Below are 22,807 nucleotides of genomic sequence, written 5' to 3'. Positions count from 1 at the left end.
CATGAAATGCCAGGCAGGGATGCAAATGAAAACAGAAGCATTTAATAGATGTGTGGACGAGAAAGGGCAGAGAAGGTACCAGGGCGGGACGGGAAGGAGTACAGTAGCAGTCTGGAGAGGCACATTTGCAAGGCAGGGGAGTCCCGCTTCTGCTTCCAGGAGTGCTCTGGGCCACTCAGCCTGCCTACTCTCTCCCAACAGCTGGGACGAGAGGCTGACCCATCCCTACCTTTCTCGCCTGTAGCCTCAGGAAGAAGTAACTCCTTCCACTAAGTCGCAGGCTAGAGCAGCCCGGAGTGGTAGCAGCTGCGGAAACAGGCGCACCGGTGGTGGGAGGCTTTACACCTGCTCAAGGACCTTCAGTGCCTCCTTGCAGCATGTGGAGGGATCATGGGGAGGGGCTGCTCTCAGGATAGGGATAAAGCAATAGCCCAGCATACACGGCCAGTAACCAGGGTGAAGCAACCAAGATGAGTGTGGGGGCAGGGAGGGGAGCTGGGGGTGGGGCAGGGAGGGGAGCTGGGGGGAGCTGGGTGCAGCGAGGCCACCCGCCAGGCTGTCCTGGGCCATGGGCCACATTCAGAAGACGAAGGAAGAGGTGGGGCCCGCAGAGTTGAGTGCCTGCTCTGCCTGGGCCAGGCTGTCGCTGGCCTGGCGTTCCAGGTCCCAGCACTCCTGCAGTGTGTCCTGGAACTGCCGGCAGGCCTCCTCCAGGATGGAGCTGCTCTGGCTGGGCCAGGACTCCCAGTAGCCTGGCTCCACCCAGGGCTGGGCCTCGGTGGCTCTGGGGCCGGAACTGGAGCTGGGACGCAAGGAGCTGTCCAGGTCTCGGCACAGCTGGTAGAACTCACTACCACGCCCAATCACACGCTCACCGTCGATGACTTTCAGGCCAGGCAGCAGCTCCCGGACTGCAGCCCAGTAGGAGGGGCTGGCACAGAGCGGGTTGCTGAGCCGGGCCAAAGGGTCTCGGAGCCGCAGGTACTCCAGGTAGGGTAGCCCGGCCAGACACTGCAGCTGGCCTGGGGTGGCCAGTAGGTTGCCTGCGGCATTGAGACTCTGCAAGTTCTCACAGGTGGCCAGTGGCTCCAGGCCCGTTAGCCGATTGTTGGAGACATTGAGCACGGCCAGCTGGCGCAAGGAGGCCAGCGGGCCCAGGTGGGTAAGCACGTTGCCTGATAGGTCCAGCCACTCCAGGCCCAGGCACTCTCCCAGGCAGCCCAGGTCGGCCAGTCCCAAGCAACGCAGCTTCAGCAGCAGGATGGACTCCAGGGAGAACTCGCCTGTGCGCGACTTCAGCAGCTGGGGTGTGATTTGCAGCCCGCCAGCCTCTCCCGGCTTCTCCCCTGGAGGCTCCATGAGACGGAAGTCGGCTGGGATGGCCTGGGCCCTGGCAGGACTGTCACGGGGTTCCACTGGGGGTCAACTGGTGCTCGCCCCGAAGCAGGCACCTTCCACTCTCCCCAGGCCAGTGCCAGGAGGCCTGGTTCCAGTTCCCTGCTCGAAGCCAGCCAGTCCCTGAAGAGAGACAATCAGTCAGCAGGCAGTACTTTCTGTGTCTTACACAGCAGGTGACAGCAGGGAGTCTGACCCTGCTTTTACCATGAAAACCAACAATCTCAGCCAGGCAAGACCTGAAGACCAAGCTGGGACACAGCCCACAAAAACCATCTGAGTGACAGGGATGGGGTGCAGGCCCAACCCAACGGGAGCAGCCCAGACTGGCCCCGGCTGCTTAGGGCCATGCTGGATGGATTCAGGCCCATTATTACCATTTCTTTCTGTTAAATCCAAACTAGGGGCAAAACATCATTATTTTACTTTTTCAGTAACCACTCACGATCCATCCCTATTAATTTGGGGGTGTACTTTAAGCCATTATGTTTGAACAGGCAATAGGTAACCACCATCACCAGTTTGTTTTCCTTCTGGGATAATCAATATACATGCAACGCAAATGAGAGCACATGTGCCTTGTTTGATTCAGTCAGTATTACTGCAATTCTTTCTTTTTTTTTTTTTTTTGTTTTTGAGACGGAGTCTCGCTCTGTCGCCCAGGCTGGAGTGCAGTGACCAGATCTTGGCTCACTGCAAGCTCCGCCTCCCGGGTTTACGCCATTCTCCTGCCTCAGCCTCCCGAGTAGCTGGGACTACAGGCGCCCGCCAAATCGCCCGGCTAGTTTTTTTGTATTTTTCAGTAGAGACGGGGTTTCACCGGGTTAGCCAGGATGGTCTCGATCTCCTGACCTCGTGATCCGCCCGTCTCGGCCTCCCAAAGTGCTGGAATTACAGGCTTGAGCTACCGTGCCCGGCCTACTGCAATTCTTTCTAACAGCAATGAATTCAAACTTGTTTCCAGATTATATGGGCCAAATGGTGCCTCTGGTTGGAGCTGTAGAGCATAAGAAGTTGGCCTTTAGTCCTAAAGGAGGAAACTGAGGTCAAGGTAGCGAAGGGTCAGGGAAGGCTGGGGTAAGTGGCCGGCTAGGTCCCACACCCTTGCTCCTACCACTTCACTGGCCGCCAAAGCCAGCTCTTTTACTCTGGCCTCAGCTGGACAGATCCATGGAACAGCACTGTTATATGTACCAGACAGCATGGTGCCTGCTGCAAATACAACATAGATTTCCCAAAGGGCAGGCTGTCTTGGTGGGAGGGGAGGGTGGCTCCAGAAAGCCAGGATGGGCACATCAAATTGCCAGGGGCTGCAGGACCAGGTGAGTCCAGGTGCCAGTGCATGTGGCACAAAGCAGGGGTGGCCTGGTGGAGGGACCGCAAGATTTCAGCAGGAAGGAAAATAACAGACCTCTTCCAAGCGCAGCTTTCCCAACCTGGCAGACTTTGGCCAGGTCCAGTCCCAGGAGTCTCACCCAGGCCGGCGGGGTGATGCCTGCCCTGCGGATCTGATGCAGGGTGTCGGCGACTCCCGAGTCTGAGTTGACACATCAACACTTTTCATTTTCCCCTCTCCAAGGAAACCAGGCCCAGAGCCTGGTCCACTTAGCTCCTCCCACACCATCAACAAAGATATTTACTATGTTCCCAACCAGGGAGGTAGCGAGGATGTAAACAGTTTTGCCATCCTTATGTACTCTCCACCCCGTCTGGGAAGGGGAGTCCTTGCGCTTATGGCCCCCATTTCCTTATCTAGCTCCCTTCTAGTCTGCAACACTCCAGTTCATTCTCTTTTATTTATACCTCATTTCTTTCCAAAAGGAACTGGAAGCATCTGCCAAGAAGTGTGGATTCCCTCAATGGGAATGGAATCTTTTGGGGTTTGTAAACAGGGAGTGATGCAATCAACTTTGCATTTGATTAAAGCTTCTCTGGCCCCTAAGATGGGGGGTGCAGGAGGAGCACCAGGTACTAGAAACCTGTCTGCTATGAAAACAAAAGATACAGGCCCTAAGGAGGGCAGGAAGCGGGGAGGAGGAAAAAGGGTCTAGGACAACTGGGAATCTGGCTGGGTGACTGTATGCATGTATGCAAGGGGTCCTTTCTTTTTTTTTTTTTTTTTGAGACAGAGTTTCACTCTTGTTGCCATGGCTGGAGTGCAGGGGTGCAATGGCGCGATCTCAGCTCACCACAACCTCTGCCTCCCGGGTTCAAGCGATTCTCCTGCCTCAGCCTCCCAAGTAGATGGGATTACAGGCGTGTACCACCATGCCTGGCTAATTTTTGTAGTTTTAGTAGAGATGGGGTTTCACCATGTTGGCCAGGCTGGTCTCGAACTCCCAACCTCAGATGATCCCACCTGCCTCAGCCTCCCAAAGTGTTGGGATTACAGGCATGAGCCACCCCACCTGGACTGGGGCTCCCTTCTCAGGCATGTGAAATACAGGTGGGACAGGTTGGAGACAAGAAGACATCCAGCTACACAGCACTCAGCTTGAGTGAGTGTGGCATGGGGCTCAGGAGGCAGCTGGAGCTCCAGCCTGGAGGGATCCAGGCACCATCAGCAGGGAGATGGCAGCTGGCATCAAGGAAGGCATGCAGTGCTCAGGGCCAACCATGCTGGGGACACAGAGCTCTCTAAGAACCCGCAGGCCTCTCTCCAGGAGCATGCACCCCTCCCACCCACCCACTATTTCAGGAGTGAATGTGGAAGATGTCCTGTACACAACGAGCAGCAGAGGTGGAGGCTAACCTATGAGGCTGAATGAATGAGTCTGTGAAGGATTCTGCCAAGCAGCCAGAGGGAGGAGAACACGGAAGGCTTTTAAGGAGTGAGACCAACACTGCTAGGACGCCCCACTGGACTCAGACAAGATGAGGCTGGAGACACAGCCACTGGATAAGCAGTCCTGGGCACAGGTGAGACCCGAGTGGGACTGCAGAGGTTAAGTGAATGCCCTGAGGAACTGGGTCAGTGGCTTTTTAGATGGAGATGATGGCTCAGCAAAGGGAGAGACCAAAGAAGCAGGCAGACAGAGGCGGGCAACTGTGCATGCTCACACCAGGAACATGGTTTACAGAAGAGGAAATGGAGCAGAAAGACCCCAATGGGACAGAAATCGGCCCTTCCCTGCTGCCCTCCAACACACAGCCCTGCACCAGTGTGGCTCCGTCCTGCCCTCACCACGATGCAGGCCGCCTGGGTCTTGGTGATGGGTCGTGCAAAACCCTCATTCTCTTGGGGGTCAGTGACCTCTGCTGTGTTTCTGGTCCATCACCTGCACACTGCAAACAGGCAGCCCGGTAAGACCGAGAACCAGCCGGTGCCCACCTGTGCAACCCCAACTAACATCAGGCTGCCCGCAGACATAAGGAGGATGGCTTCCCGCGTGTCCACCAGGTTCAGCACTCCTCCAGTGGGAGCCGTCCTTGTCCTAACTATGGAAATGAAGGGAACAGAGACCTGGCCCAGCAAGAGAGTCTGGAAAGAGGACTGGTGACAAGGATGGCACTTGGGCCCTTTGAGGGAGGTTGACTGAGAACCAGAGAAGACGGTCCCAGGCCTTGGTGAGTGTCTTCTACCTGGGAAATGATGCCCGAAGGGCAAAGCTAAGTCTAGGGGGAGGAATGCTTCAACCCAGAGCAGCCTCGGGTGGACTGGAGGCTCTAATGCTCTAGAAGAGGGGTTCCCAACCCTGGCACTACTGCCATCTGGGCAGGCTAAGCCTTGGTTGTGGAGGCTGTTGGTTGTGGATGCTTGAAGGGTGCTGAGCAGCATCACTGGCCTTTGTCCACTAGACACCAACAGAACCACTCCCCTTACCCCACTTGGAACAACTAAAAACGCCTCCAGACATTGTCAATGTCCACTGGGGTACAAAACTGCCCCTAGATGAAAGTGAAGGTTCTAGAGCCCAAGCCCCCTGGTTTGGTGCCATCAAGCTCTCTCACCCTCTTCCTTTCACCCCCACCCAATCTTCTCACATTCTTCTCCCAAGCCTCGCTGCCTCACCAGTCCTCCCCCAGAACATGAGCCCGCTCAGTGATGCCACACAGCAGAGCCACGATGCCACTTCCAAGAACAGTTCCGACGGCTCTCAAGGATGGAGGCACAGACACGCACGCTGCCTAAGGCAACCTGAGGATGCATCACATTCCCAGATCCTCCGCGCTCCGACATGTGAGTCAGGATCCTGCGAGTGAGGTGCAGGACACTGCAGGGAGAGATCCAGCAAGCCCTGTCCCTCCTATCCAGATGCAATGGCGTCAGAGCCAGGGGCAGTAGTAAGGTCCCTCCCCAAGACAAACCCAGCCTCCTATCACCTGTGAATGTGTCCCCATCACTCCACTCCCACACCTAGTGCTACAGGCAGTGGAGTGATCTAAGCAATCTGGAGGCCAGACTTTAATTCAAATCATACTATTGCAGTCATTAAAAATGTTTACAAAACTTTATTTAACAGGTGCAGTTACTATACTGTGAAAATGAAAATATCACATACTAAACAGTACCTAGGGTATGATCTCAATGTAAAAGAGGGAAAAATGTCAAACTGTTGATAGAGGCTATCTCTGAATGAAAGGAGTGTAGTTAATTTTTCCTGCTTCCTTACATTCTCAGTAATATCCAAATATCAGAATGAATTGGTCACAGTGAAACACAGGGCTGGCAACCCATCTAGGAGAGGCAAGGGAACAGGTTCCTGGGGCTGCCAGCCAGTAAGGCGAGAGTCTGTCCCGTCACCTCCATGGCCAGTGACATGCTGCAAGTTAGGCCTGGAGCCTTCCCTGCCTCTTCCGACCTGCATCTCAGCAGCCACCCTACCCAGTGACCAGGAACCCTTAGGCTACCTGGATGCAAGTCTTGCGGGGTTGACGGGCCACCCCTTTCTTTCTTCTCCTGTCCAATCCCACTGGTTCCTGGATCCCAGGCCCTCAGCTCTGCCCTAAAGGAACTCTGAGCAATCCATGATGAGTGTGTGCTACACACATCCTTTCTCTCTTTCAAATAAGGAACTTCCCCTTTAAAAGTGGTGCACGACAAGCAGGGGCAAGGGTGATGGCAGGCAGGGTGTACAGCCGGCCACTGGGAGCCCAGGAAAGCTACTGAGGCTGCTGTCACTGGAGGAAGAAACCCCAAGGTTTCCAGTAGTCTGGAAATAGACTATTGGTAAGAACACCATTTGAGGACTGGCATCTCAGCTCTCCTAGCTAGCTGGTCAGTCCCATCAGTCGGGTTCTCTGGCTACTCCGATACCCCCAAAAAGACTGGTGTGTGGGGTATATGTGCACTTCTCTCTGGAAATGGCTATTCTACCTTGGGGTTTCCTTCTCCCTACAGTGAAAGCCTTAGATAGTGCTGCAATAGTTTACCCAGCCCCCAAGAGGCTGAGGACATATCCCATCTGCCAGCACACGCCCATTCCACATCCTTGTACGCTTTTTGAGAAAGCAAGCCTCTTAAGGGCATGTATCCACTTACCCACACAGACAAGGTGTATTCAAGGACCTTCACACCCACTTATGTTTTAACAGAGCATCACATGTACAAAGCCACGTAGTACAAAATTCAGTCACCTACGAAGAGAGTAAGCCTCTTCTCAGCACATACTGCTAGACATAAAGGAAGTAATGGGGAGATGGAAAATGACATCTCCCAGAAAAAAAAATATATATGGCAATCTGTCAAGTGAGAAACTGACCCTTTCTTACCAAATAGGTTTAAGATTCTGGCCATCAGCATGCGGCACCCAGGATGTAACACCCGGCTCTCTGCTTTGACCTACTACAGACAGAGGCTCTCTAGGAGTTCACGGGCAGGGTGAGCACTGGCACCTGCCATGTCTGCCATCCCACACTGAGCGGACTGCAGGGCCTGTATCCCTTTGGCCAGGTCACCACTAGAGCAGATGAGGGGAGGCGGGGTGTAGTTGGGGAACTGCTCCAGGTTGGTCTTCAAGTATGCTCGATGGCCTCCACCTTGAGAAAAGAGTTTTGCTCTACAAGGGTGGGGCTGTTCAGGGAGGCAAATATGCTTTCAGAGAAGGCTTTTGTCGGGGGTAAGACAGATAGATGGTGGCCAGGCTTCTTGCTTCTTCTCCCAGGAAGCCAGGGGGTCGTCTTGGGCTCTGACGGTCTCATTCTCCCAGATACGTCCTGACAATGATGCTGGCCCAGTGGCTCTTGGTGGAGAGCGAGTCCCCACTCCTCTCGGAGGCCAACAGCCCCACGCTCTCCAGCAAGCCCTTCTCCCTCTGGGCCAGCAGGAAGGCCCCAGAGCAGCCACTGCTCTGCAGAGGCTCCCCCGGCTCTTCCTCTCCACCCCGCAGCTCCTGGCTACCCTGGTGGGGTCCACGCATAGACCCCTGGGGCTTTGCAGGGGGCTGGGGGCGGTCAAAGAGTATTCAGACACCCTAATCTCCTTCACGTTGTACACAAGGACTTGCTTCCAGTGGTCAATGTCGGCCCCCACAGGAAGGATGGCCTCAATCTTGCCTTTGAAGCAAGGGTCCAGCAAGGTGGCCAGCACAAACTCCTCGCGGTAGAAGAGCTCACTGAGCTGACAGTCGGTGCAGAGCTGCAGGACCAACCCCTTAGCCAGCTGGATGGCTGCGCCCGCCTCCCCGACACTCTGCTCCTGAAAGTGTCTGTGAACCTGCTCCAGGAAGATGTGCAGGTAGCGCAGCTGGGGCAGCACCTGACTCAGAGACGCCTGCACCACACTCACCTCGTGGACCGCCATCTGGAAGGGCTGCAGGAGCTTGCTGAGGCTGTCTGCCAGGCTCCAGAATGTGGCCGACAAGGTGACACCAGCCTTCCCCAGCTGGTGCCTGCCCTTGTACTCTTGAAGGGGCTGCTGCTGCTCCACCAGCCACTCCAGCAGGTGGTAGGCCAAGACCCAGTGGGCCAAGAGCTCCTCAAGAGGCTGGTGGGCCGGGATGGCGTGCTGGCGCTGGAGCTGGGTGAGGAGCCCCCAAGCCTCCACAGAGCTTTAGAAATGGCTGCAGATGGCCCTGGCAGTGCCCAGGATGATCTGGACACTGTGATGGTGACACAGAAAGTTTCTCACCAGGGTGTCAAGGCAGTGGGTGAAACAATGGATGTGGGTATAGCCCTCGCCCTTGGCCACCTGCTCCAGGCTGGGGCAGCCGCTCGATACCAGTAAGCCCGCTCCTGAACCCCCCCACCTTGAAAATGTTTCACAGGAGACTAGGGTTCCACTGGATTGCCCAAGACTTGATCTCTGGCTACTGGAAGACTGAAAATTAGACTAAGGTGCTGAGACACCAAGGGACACCAAGGTTAGGTGAGGGTTTCCTAATCCTAGGGCATGGGACTTGCTTCATACCCCAGATCCGTCCTTCACTGGACTGGGCTAGACCTACCATCCACAACAGGGGATATGTGTGTGCATTCATAAAAAACGTGACTTAGGAAGGCTAAATGTTAAGACCAGTGCCCCTGTATCCCTCCTGTGCTGTCCAGGGAAGGATATATGAAGCAAGGACTAAAATTCTTAACTTTTCCAAATTCTTGGGTTCAAGGGAGCCCCGTAAGGGAGGGCCTCTTCATGTGGTGTGCACAGCCGGCATCGTGCCCTGCTGCAGCGCGGATTCAGTATCACGGTAACTAAGGAGAAAAGGGGGCCTCATTTACATCCTGTAAGATCACCACGAACCTCCCTTGCTGGGCTGAAATGGGACAAGCGTGACAGCACGTGTTCAGGGGTGCACATCTGATCCTGGGTTTGTTTTCCCCTGATGCTGCCCCCTCTAGTTCCTGTATTTGTCTGGACTTTGTAGCAGTTGGTGACTGCTAGGTGGCCTAGTTTGTGTAAATATACTGTGTTGGTCTTTCTCCATGTTCTTTTGGGGTTTCATTATTTACAAACTTTTTTGTATTGAGAGAAAAATGGCCAAGGCATCTTTACAGAAAGTTCTGAACCAGGCAAAAAGGATGTAAAACATGAGTTTGGGGGACCCTCGTATTGAAGTAGGGATCTTGAACTATCCTTTCTTTGTGTTTCCCTTCCTCTATTTCCTATTTTGGATCAGATCTTCTGCCCTAAAAACTTGACTTCTATCCTACCCAGTTCTCCATTCACCTCCCCCAAAAGAAAACCTACATACCCACACACGCATATATTGAATTCTTGGGCTGTCTCTGCAACTCTTAAATGATGTATGTGAACAACCTGAAGAAATTAGGAACCCTCCATCTCTTGTTCCCAACCTGAGTCAATGTGGTTCACCCCAAACACTTAAGACACTACTTTATTTGGATGGATCAAACCTACTTAATCTGTAATCTCAAAGGAGGGAGAAGCGACCAGGGGCTTCCACGTAGAAGTGGGGTCAGGAGACCAGGCAAAGGAATATGAGTATATATCCAAGTCACTTGGGAATTTTGTGCAGGTGCAAGAAACCTTTTTTTTTTTTTTGAGACCAGGTCTTGCTCTGTCACCCAGACTGGAGGGAGTGGCACAATCTTGGCTCACTGCAGCCTCAACCTCCCAGGCTTAAGCAATCCTCCCACCTCAGCCTCCCGAGTAGCTAGAACTACAGGTGTACACCAACACGCCCGACTAATTCTTTCTATTTTTTTTTTTTTTTTTTTTTTTGAGACGGAGTCTCACTCTGTCGCCCAGGCTGGAGTACAGTGGCCAGATCTCAGCTCACTGCAAGCTCCGCCTCCCGGGTTTACGTCATTCTCCTGCCTCAGCCTCCTGAGTAGCTGGGACTACAGGCGCCCGCCACCTCGCCCAGCTAGTTTTTCGTATTTTTTAGTAGAGACGGGGTTTCACCGTGTTAGCCAGGATGGTCTCGATCACCTGACCTCGTGATCCGCCCGTCTCGGCCTCCCAAAGTGCTGGGATTACAGGCTTGAGCCACCGCGCCCGGCAATTCTTTTTATTTTTTTGTAGAGACAAGGTCTCACTATGTTGCCCAGGCTGGATTCCAACTCCTGGGCTCACGCAATCTTCCTTCCTTGGCCTCCTAAAGTGCTGGGACTATAGGGGTGAGCCACCACACCCGGCCCAGTGCAAGAACTTATGTCAAAGTGGCTACAAGATTGTTTAAAAGGAGACAGATGAATGTAACCTCATGTTTAATACTAGAAACCAAAGCTTTATGTGAAATCTTGAATTTAGGGGCAGGGAGGGAGGGTAGAAAGGCTTGTACCTTCCCTAATCCCTGGCCCCTCATTCCTGAACTGTATGTAGGAGACCAAGCCCCTTGGGTTTTGGTTACTCCATCTCTGGGATGCACCTATTGGATGACTGATTTTTCTGTACCAGGTACTTCCTTTCCCATTTCCTAATCACTTTGTAACATACATGCTGACCCTTTTCACTTCCCTTCTCCTTTCCCTGGAAAGATATAATGAATAAAGACTTTCTGGTACTGAAACTCAAAAAAAAAAGATAAAAAAGATCTGACAATGAGTGATGTTAAACATTATTCACAAGGGTAATGTTTAAAAAGAGTCACCAGAGATGGCAGGGCTGCCTATATAACAGGTGACAAGACGGCTAAGAAGGCTCAAGCAAGACTCTGAACAGAAAGCGGAGCTCCTTCCAGCCAGAAGAGCCTCTGAAGGGTTAAGTGGCAACAGCTTCAAGCCCATCTCGCAAGAACTTTCAGCCACCAATAAATCCAAGAACTGAAGGCCTACTGCAGGGTGACGATTGTGGAGGGGCTAGGTAAAGCTGCAAAGGAAACACAGGCTGCTGTCCTGGGCCCACAACTGCTCTCGGATGTCACACTGGAGGGGACTTAACTCACACTTCATGAGTGAGGGAACTGCCACCACAGAGTGTGAACATCCAGGCCTCCAGAGGCCATCTGCAGAACAGGGTCACACTCCAAAATCTTTTTTTTTTTTTTCAGACTGGTCTTGCTCTGTCACCCAGGCTGGAGTGCAGTGGCATGATCTAGCTTGTTCCAACCTCTGCCTCCTGGGTTCAAGTAATCCTCGCAATCTCAGCCTCCCAAGTAGCTGGGACTACAGATGTGCACCACCACACCCAGCTAATTTTTGTGTTTTTTGTAGAGACAAGATTTCACCATGTTGCCCAAGCTGGTCTTGAACTCCTGGGCTCAAGCGATTCCCCTGCCTCAGCCTCCCAAAGTACTGGGATTACAGGTGTGAGCCACTGTACCTAGCACACCCCAAAATCTTCATCTTAAGACCCACCCAGTTACCCCAGGACACCAATCTTGTTCTGTTTCCCAATTAGCGTTGTCTCATCATAAATGCTATACTCTGTAGATACTCTTGATTCACTCAATCATTTAATAGAAAGTCATCGAATGTCTACTATGAGCCAGCACTGTACATTCAAGATATGAACAGAAGAGAGTAGTTGCTTGGCTGGCACTTGGGGCTTAGGATGAGACGACAACCTAGAAATGGGCTCATTACTAGACCAGGGGGAAAGTAGGGTATGGTGCTACGAGGTGGCGAGGGATCCCTGGGGGGCCCCCAGGCTGACCTACTGAGAAATACTGTCTTGCAAGGGGTTGTTTACCTTAGGCTATTGCTTCACAATCTTCAATCCCCGCAGACCCATCAGGGAGATCTGGGATCTTGTGTCATCACTGGTACAACAGTAACACCACCGTGTTCTCTTCCACGGGAGTACTTCAGGATGACAGTGCAGCTGGCACTGTTGGGAGTCAACCTTCAATCCAAATGAATCTGAAATGTAAAATTTAAAAAGAAAGTCATTGACAAATTCCAGTACTTTATTACCAAGAAGTTATTTGTGGCTGGGTGTGGTGGCTCACGCCTGTAATCCTAGCACTTTGGGAAGCCAAGGTGGGTGGACTGCTTTGAACTCAGAAGGTTGAGACCAGCCTGGGCAACATGGCGAAACCTTACCTTTACAAAAAAAAAAAATACAAAAAATCAGCCAGCTGTGATGGCCCATGCCTGTGGTCCCAGCTTCTTGGCAGGCTGAGGCTGGAAGATGGCTTGAGCAGGGAAGCGGAGGTTGCAGTGAGGCGTGATCGCACCACTGCACTCCAGTCTAAGCAACAGAGCCAGACCCTGTCTCAAAAGAAGTTACTTGTGACACACATCACCACAGCTGACAACACACTGGAGGCCCACAACCACAACAAGGCAAGATTCCAAGGGCTTCCAAGCTGAGGCACGGCCTTTTGGGTTGCACGCCTGCGCACAGTCGATCACGTGGGCGGCAGTCGGGAAAGCGCCCTAGCCAGGCCTCACAGGAAGCAGGCACATCCCTGGGAGGCAAAAGGGAAAGAGGGCCAGGCCGGGGTGACGGCAGGCGGGGTGACGGCAGAGCGGGTGGAGGAGACTGTGGGGAGAGCTGTTCAGGCGGTGGCCCATGCCTAAGCCTTGAGTGGGAGAGGAAATGATGGAGAGAGACTCCATAGTGATCCTCTTTACTCATACAGGTCCATGTGGGCTATTTTGGGGCAAATCTTCAGGCAAGTTTCTAGAGAAACTGAGGGAAAACACCAGAGGGGCTGCCCAGGTGATGCTGACAATACAGGGAGGTGAGAGGATGAGCAGATCTCAAAGGTGACTGAGAGGCAGAGGAGAGAGACAAAGAAAAACCAAAGTAAAGTGAAGTTAAGGAAACCAAGAAAAGACTTTCCAAGAGCAGTGGTCAACGGGGTCAAAGGTCCCTTCAGTGGGCGGTACAGCAGGAAGTAGGGGAGAAGCAGGAACCAGGAATGCTGGAGGTGGGGGTGGGAGGGAAAAGGCTTGGCTCGGTCCCTAAACAGAGAGAAGATGCCCTGGGAAGAGCGGGGAGGCTAACTATACAGGCAAGAGAAGCTTCCTAGAGAAAGGGATCCAGGACACAGGCGGTGGAAGGGATCGGCCTCAGAGACCAGGAAGAAATCTTATTTTTCCTGACAGAGGAAGTAGGATGGGTCTGGTGACAGGCAAGTCCTGGAGTGCAGCACAGTAGGGAAGTGAGGCAGCTTATGCCTGAGAGCCAGGCGTGTTGACTGTTCAGGGGGAGACTGTTCAGTGTTGACTGTAAAGGCAGCCAGCGGCTGGCTGAGTGATCTGGCTTAGCCTGGGCTGGGAAGCACCTCCGCACACTGGTTCAAGAAATTAGACACGTTCTTCTCATTGGTCTTACCAGGCCTTTTCCCAAGTGCGTGTCCAGAAGGAAAGGGGCCACTCTTCTACTTCTCTTGTGCCTGCAAGAGAAGTAGAACCCCACCCTTGGGGTTCATAATCCATGATCCATGATTATGCCAGGCCTTTCTCACTCCTCACTCCGCCCAGGCCCCCCCGCCCCCTCTGCTCTCAACTCCAGCACTGCGTGGGGGAGGGAGTGTCTACTCCATTCCCACCAGACAGGGGATTTTAAGCACCTGCTGGGCCCACAAGTCTCATCTTCCTCCACAACATCTGTGAGAAGATTGAAAGGTGGTGAGAGAAAGGGATTGGAAGAGACGAAAGTGTGAAAGGAAAAGAAGAGAGCAAGCCACTGTGTTTTGGGGTTTTGTCCCACATGCAAATTTGACTACCTATAAAGCCTAAGCAGCCGGGCGGCGGTGGCTCACGCCTGTAATCCCAGCACTTTGGGAGGCTGAGGCGGGTGGATCACGAGGTCAGGAGATCCAGACCATCCTGGCTAACACAGTGAAATCCCGTCTCTACTGAAAATACAAAAAAAAAAAAAAAAAAAATTATCCAGGCGTGGTGGCGGGCGCCTGTAGTCCCAGCTACTCGGGAGGCTGAGGCAGGAGAACCGTGTGAACCCGGAAGGTGGAGCTTGCAGTGAGCGGAGATCGCGCCACTGCACTCCAGCCTGGGCGACAGAGCGAGACTCCGTCTCAAAATAAAAAATAAAAAATAAAAAATCCTAAGCAAGATGTTTTGAATAATAATCATGCATCATTGGGTTTCATACTGTGCAAAAAAATGACACAAAGTGAGATGTGATTCAAACGACATGGCAGCACTCTGCTCTTTTCTGGAAGCTTAGGGCTTAACAATGGAATCAGAGCATGTCAGAGCCTCGTCTACACTATGGGAATACTAAGCACCCGCCTCACGAGATTGTTAGGGTTAAACGAGTTAATATCATAGTATTTCAGGGCAGTTCTCAGCACAGAGGGAGCGATGGGTAAGGGCTGACTGTTTCGGAAGATTCTGGCCTCGCCCAGTGTGTTTGGGCGCGGGGGCAAGGCTGGCCAAGGAGGTGGCCCCCCGGTGCCGGCACAGTCCCTACAGCCGCCCCCTTCCCTGAACCTCTGTGGCCCAGTCCCCGCTTACCTGAGGGGTGGAGCCGGCAGCCCGCGGAGCCACTGGCCAAGCTGGGAAGTGCGGCGCAACTCCGCACCGCAGAGCCGGCGCCTCCTCGGCAGGTAAGAGCCGCAGACCCGCCGCCAGCCGTTTACCGGCCCCTGACCCCTGGGCCCATTGCCCACCACCCGACGGGTTGGCCAACGTGCTTCTCCAAACGCCGCAGGCCTGAGCTCCTGGAACGCATCCAGGGGCCTGGCCAAAGGCCGTAGTGGGCGCTCTGGATTCCAGGATGCACCAGGGGTTACTTCCGGGAACGCAGCTCGCGGGGGTCTCCGCGCGCACCCCCCGCCCCGCAGTTGGTACGTTCCTCCTGCCTGCAGCCCCTGAGTGCGCAGGCGTAGGCAGCGCGGCAATGCGGCCGGAAGCGAAGGGGCCGTGAGGTTGACAGTTGGTAATCGTTTATCGGTGCAGTCTTAGAGAAAGGACCTCCAAGCCGTTATTCAATACATGTTGGGTGGGTGGTCACATGTGCCAGTCTCCGGACAGATGGTGGCCTAGATTTCCTCCCGGACTCGGTGGCACCCAAGGCCCCCTACACGCCGGCGCTGTGGGTGCCAGGCTGACCACCCGAGTGCGACCGGGGCCCCGTCCGCACGTGCAGACGGAAGGAGCCACAAAAACAATAAGAATCCAGGTCTCCCCGCGTGGAAGGCTCATCTGTCGATTCAGGAAACCCATCCAGGGTGTCTCCTGGTGTCCCGATCCAGGCCCTAAGAGAGGGTTCTTGGATCTCATGCAAGAAAGAATTCAGGGCAAGCCCATAAAGTGAAAGCAAGTTTATTAAGAAAGCAAAGAAATAAAAGAATGGCTACTCCATAGGCAGAGCAGCCCCAGGGCTACTCGTTACCCATTTTTGTGATTATTTCTTGATTATATGCTAAACAAAGGTTGGATTATTCATTAGTTTCAGAGAAAGGGGTGGGCAGTTCCCGGAACTGAGGGTTCCTCCCCTTTTTAGAGCATACAGGGCATTTCGCGATGGTGTCATGGCATCTGTAAACTATCATGGTGCTGGTAGGAGTGTCTTTTAGCAGCTAATGCGTTATCATTAGCGCATAATGAGCAGTGAGGACCACCAGAGGTCCCTCCCATTGCCACCTTGGTTTTGGTGGGGTTTAGCGGGCTTCTTTACTGCAACCTGTGTTATCAGCAAGGTCTTTATGACCTGTATCTTGTGCCAACCTTCTATCTCATCCTGTGACTTAGAATGCCTAGCCTCCTATGAATGCAGCCCAGTTGGGCTCAGCCTCATTTTACTCAGCCCTTATTCAAGATGGAGTAATTCTGGTTTAAACACCTCTGACCCTGGGGCAAATACCTGCTGCCTGATGACTCCCGGAAGTCCTAAACACCCAACCCAGAGAACGTCTGGGCCTGCATCCACTCGGGTGCTCTGCCACTCCTGCAGGCTACAAATTGTGCGGGAACCAAAGAAGTCACCTTCCCTGGGTGAGCGCAAAATGCCTCTTTGTCCCATGTTGGTTCCACATGTGCACCAAATGAACCACTTTTGTCTCCCTGGCTACCTTGAATTTCTTTCCGCCTCCTGAGTTGGACATATTCAAGGGGCTGTCCTGGGGGCAGGCTTCCCTAGTCTTCCCAGGGGCAACCTTAGCTTTTCCCATCTCTTTCAGATGACCCTCCTCCTGTCCCAAGCAAATTAACGCCAAGCTAGTTTAGTTCTCCAGCTTGGGTTACAGCTGGGACCCCTGCCCAAGAATAGTGATTTTTATCTTTACACTTTGTTCAAGTTATTTATTTTTATTTTTATTTTTTTGAGATGGAGTCTCACTCTCTTGCCCAGGCTGGAGTGCAGTGGTGTGATCTCAGCTCACTGCAACCTCCACCTCCTGGGTCCAAGCGATTCTCCTGCCTCAGCCTCCCAAGTAGCTAAGACTACAGGCATGAACCACCACACCTGGCTAATTTTTGTATTTTTAGTAGAGACGGGGTTTCACCATATTGGCCAGGGTGGTCTTGAACTCCTGACCTCAAGTGATCTGCCCGCCTTGGCCTCCCAAAGTGCTGGGATTACAGGTGTGCGCCACCCTGCCCAGCCATACCCAAGTTATTTTTAATCTCACTTGATCTCTGTGCCTCAGAGATGGGAGTATTAGTTTCTGCGTTATACAGATGAGAAAATTGAGACTCACACAGCGTGTTACAGTAGGAAATGGGACTAAAAGAAAAATTATTCAAACAATTGTTAAGATGAGAGACTTTATTCAAGAACAGCTGCAATTGGGGCTATGCAGTAGGGGCAAAAAGATCAGGCTTAACATCAAATACAAGGACAGGTGGAGATTTATAGTTAAGCAACAGGGTGGAGGTCAGCAGATGGAAAATTACTGAGAGGACACATAAAGGCTAGGGAGATTTTTTGCTGAATGCAAGCCAAGGTGATCAGATACCAAGGGTAGGGGATTTTTGTTGAACTGACTCAGCAGGATTCTTGCTAAAACTGAACTAAGTGAGCTAAGGACCAGCCCAGGGTCAGGGCCTATTCAAAAAGAGGACTGAGAGGAGACTGACTCAAGTTTAGCCAAGGAGTGAGTTCTTTTCATGAGCCACCAATGATTTGGGTTGTATTGTCAGAGGCATCCTAACCAGAGTGACTCCATCCTAAATAAAGGTTGGGGAAGGCAAGACCTGCTGGGTTGCATTCCCAGGAAGTTAGCACTCTTGATCACAAGATGTTTATTGTTGAGGAAACAAGTTAATGGAAAAAGGCATTCTTGTTTTGTTTTGGAGTCTCACTCTGTTGCCCAGGCTGGAGTGCAGTGCCACCATCTTGGCTCACTGCAATCTCTGCCTCCCGGGTTCAAGTGATTCTCCTGCTTTAGCCTCCGAAGTAGCTGGAATTACAGGTATGCACCACTTTACTTAGCTAATTTTTATATTTTTAGTAGAGACGGGGTTTTGCCATATTGGCCAGGCTGGTCTCGAACTCCTGACCTCAAGTGATCCACCCGCCTCAGCCTCCCAAAGTGCTGGGATTACAGGTGTGAGCCATGGCACCCAGCCTGGAAAAAGGCATTCTTAATTTAAACTATGTTTTGCTCCAAAGATAATAGTCCACTCATAAATATTTGCCAAAATTAATTGCACAAGAGAATAACAATACAAATAGTCTGTCACAAGCCGATCACAAGCCTTTATAATAAAATACACTATTCTTACCTCTAATATCCTACACAAGGAAGCATTACATTTGAGGTAGGGCATTCCTCCTCTTGCTTCCTGAGGACACCCTACTTTAAGAGATTAGTTTCTAATAAACCATTTTAACTTTACTGTACTCTGCGACTCACCCTGAATTCTTTCCTGTGCAAGATCTAAGAACCTGTCCTTGGGGTCTGGGATGAAACCCCTTTTCTGGTAAGAGTACTGTTACATGGGATCCATACTATGGGTTCAGAGCTGGTCCCTTTCTAGCGTTAATCCAGAAACACTCTAAAACAAGGAGTTTCTTACTCAAAAGAGGGCAAAAGACCAGTCAGGGATGGACTGGGAGAGGACGAATGGAAGGAAATGCTGATCTTCCTGTAGGTGCAAAACTTTTCACTGCAGCCAAGCCGACTTTCAGGAGGGAGGACCTAAAATCATCTCGTTTTGGTAGGTGTTTTACAAAAGGATAAATAGGACTGACTCCTGCCTCTAGAGCTTCCAGATACAGCATCCCTGTTTGCCCCGTTTGCAGGGGTGACAGAAAGTGGGAAGTAGCTACATTAGCTGCTAACTCTGTCTCAGGTCAGGGGAGAGGCTGGTGAGGTTAGTCCCAACAGTGTTTTAAAATGTAGAGTAATTGTCAAGAATGGAGTCAGGGCGAACAAACTAACAATAAATAAATACAAATTAATTGGATGGACAAAGTGCTTTGCCTCCATCTTCCCAAAGGCAAAGGCACCTGAATTTGCTAGCCTGCCCTAACTCTTCCTGGACCATTTCATAGCCTTGTGGAATGTCAGAGCTAGACAGATTCTTAAGAAGTCTGTTCTGGGCCAGGCGTGGTGGCTCGTGCCTGTAATCCCAGCACTTTGGGAGGCCGAGGCAGGTGAATCACATGAGGTCAGGAGTTCGAGACCAGACTGAGCAACAGGGAGAAACCCCATTTCTACTAAAAATACAAAATTAGCTAAGCATGGTGGCGCATGCCTGTAATCCCAGCTATTTGGGAGGCCAAGGCAGGAGAATCACTTGAACCCAGGAGGCGGAGCTTGTGGTGAGCCGAGATCACATCACTGGATTCCATCCTACCTGGGCAACAGAGCTAGACTCTCTCTCAAAAAAAAAAAATCTGTTCCACACCCCCAATTTTACAAATGCTGTGCAGTGAATACGTGTCAGAGTCACTCGACTTGGAACTGGGGATTTTCCCAGTAGAGTGTATACTTTAACTCTTACTTGCTCAGTAATAGACCAGGTGAAGATTAAATCCAACTTTTTGTCTACAGCCCAGGTATCTACCTACTTCAGCAGTGGTTTGGGATGTAGAAGGACCTGGGAAACTTGTTTGAAAATGCAGAATACAGGGCCCACACCCATTCTGTGGGTCTGGAACAAGCCCAGAAAATGACTTTTAAAGTAAACCCCGAAGGGAGTGAAATGCATCAGAATCACACGGTATATGTAAGCTTTTGAAAAACACTGATCTAAAGCAAACTTTTGGGCTCACAGGTCCCCTAGAAGAATCTTGAAAAACTCTGTACATTTTTTGTTTGTTTGTTTTGTTGTTGTTGTTGTTGAGATGGAGTCTCACTCTGTCACCCAGGCTGGAGTGCAGTGGTGTGATCTTGGCTCCCCGGGTTCAAGCGATTCTTCTGCCTTAGCCTCCTGAGTAGCTGGGACTGCAGCTTGGCGCCACCATGCCTGGCTAATTTTCGTATTTTTCTCACAGACGGGGTTTCACCATATTGGCCAGGCTGGTCTTGAACTCCTGATCTCGGGTTCTACCTGCCTCGGCCTCCCAAAGTGCTGGGATTACAGGTATGAGCCACCACACCTGGCAACTCTGTACATTTTAAAGTTGGCATCTTTATTAGTTTTCCAGGACTACAGTAGGAAAATACCACAAACAGGATAGCCTAAAAAACAGAAAGGTATTGTCTCTTGGTTCTGGAGGGTAGAAGTCTGAAATCAAGGTTTTGTACTCTCTCTGAAAGCTCCAGGAAAGAATCTGTTCCGTGTCTTTGTCTTAGCTTGTGGTGCTCCCAGAAATCCCTCGTGTCTTGGCAGAGATAAGACCACTCCATAATGATCTCTGAGCACAGACAAAACAAGAACATTATCCAAACCACAGGAAACCTCCCTCTCCTGGCTGATACAAATGACTACTGCTTTTCACCATCATAGCTTTAGCCTCACTCTATTCTTCTCGTCTTCTCCATAAGAATTATCTAAAAAATACACAATTATAGAATTGCCCCTACTTCCCGACATCATCCCATTGAGAGGAAATCCCCATTTTCTTGCACCCTCCCCCAAATCTACTAAAACAAGCTCTGTCCTATAGAAAGTCCTTTTTAACACCTTCTTGTGAGACACCCCATAGTTCTCTTGGTTTACTTTCGTCCTCCTTGCAAGGAGCCAATAAACCCAACCCCATTCAACTGCAGATGTATTCTTGGTGGTCATAGATTTATAGAGAAAAGTCATAATCCATTTCCTCAGCTACTGAAATGGATTCAACAAAATTCAATATCCATCTGGATAATAACTAGATTGTAGAGAAATAGAAATAGATGCCTGTTTTCTTAGCATGATCAAATATATCCACCTCAACCTTAAAGGTAGTATAATGCTTACATGGAAAACATGAAATGTATTCCTGTTAAATTCAAGAATAAGATAATCACATATACTATTACCATTATCATTTAACATTGTTCTGGTGGTTTTAGTCAACACCAGTAATTAAGAGAGAGAAATTAGAGGCTTATTAACTGGAAGATAAGAGGTAAAATTATCATCATTTCAAGTGACTTGATTGCATAAATGAGAAACACAAGATAATTAACTGACAAAAATTACTAGAGCTAATAAAATAATTCAGTAAGGTGTCTGGCTTTAATATTGATAAATGGAAATCGAAAGCCACCATCTATGCAAACAATAACCAGTTAGCAAATGTAAAGGAAGGCCAGATGCAGTGGCCTACACCTGTAATCCTGGCACTTTGGGAGGCCGCCAAGGCAGGCAGATCACTTGAGCCTATAAGTTCGAGACCAGCCTGGCCAACATGGAGAAACCCTGTCTCTGCTAAAAATACGAAAACTTAGCCAGGCATGATGGTGCACGCCTGTAATCCTAGTTACTTGGGAGGCTGAGACACGAGAATCACTGCCAGAAGGCAGAGGTTGCAGTGAGCTGAGATCGTGCCATTGCACAACAGAAGGAAATTCATTAAATAAATAAATGAAGGAAGGAAGGAAAGACTCCAGCTGTTTACTAACAATAAAAAAGATTAAGCATCAAGGAAAAAGCTTAGCAGAAAATGCACAAAATCTATGTGAAAAAAACCCAAACCTTTAAGCATCACTAAAGACAACAAAAAGAAAACCTGAATAAATGGAAAAGCATATCACGTTCAGGGGCAGGAGGACTAAATATCTAAAAGATATCTGTTCTCCCTAAAATAGGCTACCAATTTAACGTAATCCCAGGAAAAATTCCAACAGGAACTTTTAAGAACCAGATTCTCAGCCAGGCATGGTGGCTTATGCCTGTAATCCCAGCACTTTGGGAGGCTGAAGTGGGTGGATCACGAGGTCAAGAGATAGAGACCATCCTGGCCAACATGGTGAAACCCCTTCTCTACTAAAAATACAAAAATTAGCTGGGCATGATGGCACACACCTGTAGTCCTAGCTACTTGGGAGGCTGAGGCAGAAGAATCACTTGAACCCGGGAGACGGAGGTTGCAGTGAGCTGAGATCGAGCCACTGCACTCCAGCCTGGCAACAGAGTGAGACTCCGCCTCAAGAAAAAAAAAAAAGAACCAGATTCTAGAGCTCAGGTGGAAAAATAAACAAGAATAGCTAGAAAAATTCAGATAAAGAATAGCGATGGCTGGGGGTTGGTAGGAACAAGCCCTGACACATATCAACATATATTTAAAGCTACTACAGTCGAAACACTATGTATTTGTGCAATGTATTGACAGCCAGATTAATGGAATGGAATAAAAAGTCTAAAAACAGGCCCAGTGTATTGCATAAAGCAAGCATGGTACATCCACATGATGGAATATTAGGCATTCATTTTTGTTGTTTGTTTTTTGAGACAGAGTTTCACTTTTGTTGCCCAGGCTGAAGTGCAATGGTGTGATCCGGCTCACTGCAACCTCCACCTTCTGGGTTCAAGGGATTCTCCTGCCTCAGCCTCCTGAGTAGCTGAGATTACAGGTATGTGCCATCATGCCCAGCTAATTTTGTATTTTTGGTAGAGACGGGGTTTCTCCATGTTGGTCAGGCTGGTCTTGAACTCCTGATCCACCTGCCTTGGCCTCCCAAAGTGCTGGAATTACAGGCATGAGCCACCATACCTGGCCTATGCATTCATTTTTAAAAATAAGGAAACTGTGTACTGATATGGACTGACTTTTCAGGATACATCGTTAAGTCAGTTAAAAAAAAAAGAGTATAGTCTTGGGAGTGTTTGTGTTTTAAAAAGGGGAGAATACATGCATGTATGAATATGCATAAGCATGTATATGTTTACTTCTACATGCTAGAGTTTCTCTGGAAAAGACATACAAGAACCTGTAACAATGACCCAGGGAGGGGAACTGTGTTGTTAAGGGGCAAAGAGGGCATTTTCACTGTGAGCTAATTTGTACCTTTTGAATTTTATTTCATAGGAATGTCCTTCCTAATCAAAAACTGCAGCAAAATATGTTGAATGCTAATAACGAATTAGTATGTAAAACGTACAACATATTTTCCTTATAATTTTTTTTTTTTTTTTGAGACGGAGTCTGGCTCTGTCGCCCAGGCTGGAGTACAGTGGCCGGATCTCGGCTCACTGCAAGCTCTGCCTCCCGGGTTCACGCCATTCTCCTGCCTCAGTCTCCTGAGTAGCTGGGACTACAGGCGCCCGCCACCTCGCCCGG

General features: G+C 50.5%; 2 protein-coding genes across 5 annotated transcripts; both read right to left on the bottom strand.

Annotated features, from left to right (window-relative positions):
* Positions 1-20: 20 nt before the first annotated feature.
* LRRC61 (leucine rich repeat containing 61) lies at positions 21-15,488 on the bottom strand. Of its 4 annotated transcripts, XM_023225415.1 has the most exons (5): positions 14,665-15,488; positions 13,520-13,604; positions 11,927-12,096; positions 6,878-6,972; positions 21-1,518 (listed from the first exon to the last, which is right to left on the bottom strand). In XM_023225415.1, the coding sequence occupies exon 5, from the start codon at positions 1,357-1,359 to the stop codon at positions 580-582; it is 780 nt and encodes a 259-aa protein (XP_023081183.1). In that variant the 5' UTR covers positions 1,360-1,518; positions 6,878-6,972; positions 11,927-12,096; positions 13,520-13,604; positions 14,665-15,488; the 3' UTR covers positions 21-579. The 4 variants fall into 4 exon arrangements, with proteins under 4 accessions (XP_023081183.1, XP_023081181.1, XP_023081182.1 ...); XM_023225413.1 differs by lacking the exon at positions 6,878-6,972; XM_023225414.1 differs by lacking the exon at positions 6,878-6,972 and having other exon boundaries at positions 13,520-13,580.
* ZBED6CL (ZBED6 C-terminal like) lies at positions 5,832-9,935 on the bottom strand. The gene is given in 3 exon segments (XM_023225416.1): positions 5,832-7,544; positions 7,546-7,702; positions 7,705-9,935. Coding segments are annotated over 3 exon segments (702 nt in total). The 5' UTR covers positions 8,138-9,935; the 3' UTR covers positions 5,832-7,432.
* Positions 15,489-22,807: the final 7,319 nt, after the last annotated feature.

This window comes from Piliocolobus tephrosceles, chromosome 8 (assembly GCF_002776525.5).
Source record: "Piliocolobus tephrosceles isolate RC106 chromosome 8, ASM277652v3, whole genome shotgun sequence".
NCBI lineage: Eukaryota > Metazoa > Chordata > Mammalia > Primates > Cercopithecidae > Piliocolobus > Piliocolobus tephrosceles.
Note: the sequence above shows the minus strand (reverse complement) of the source record. Positions and strands in the feature narration are given on the sequence as shown.

What these genes read in the sequence shown, in the direction of transcription:
- LRRC61 (XM_023225415.1), bottom strand. Translation starts at nt 1,359, where the DNA reads ATGGAGCCTCCAGGGGAGAAGCCGGGAGAGGCTGGCGGGCTGCAAATC.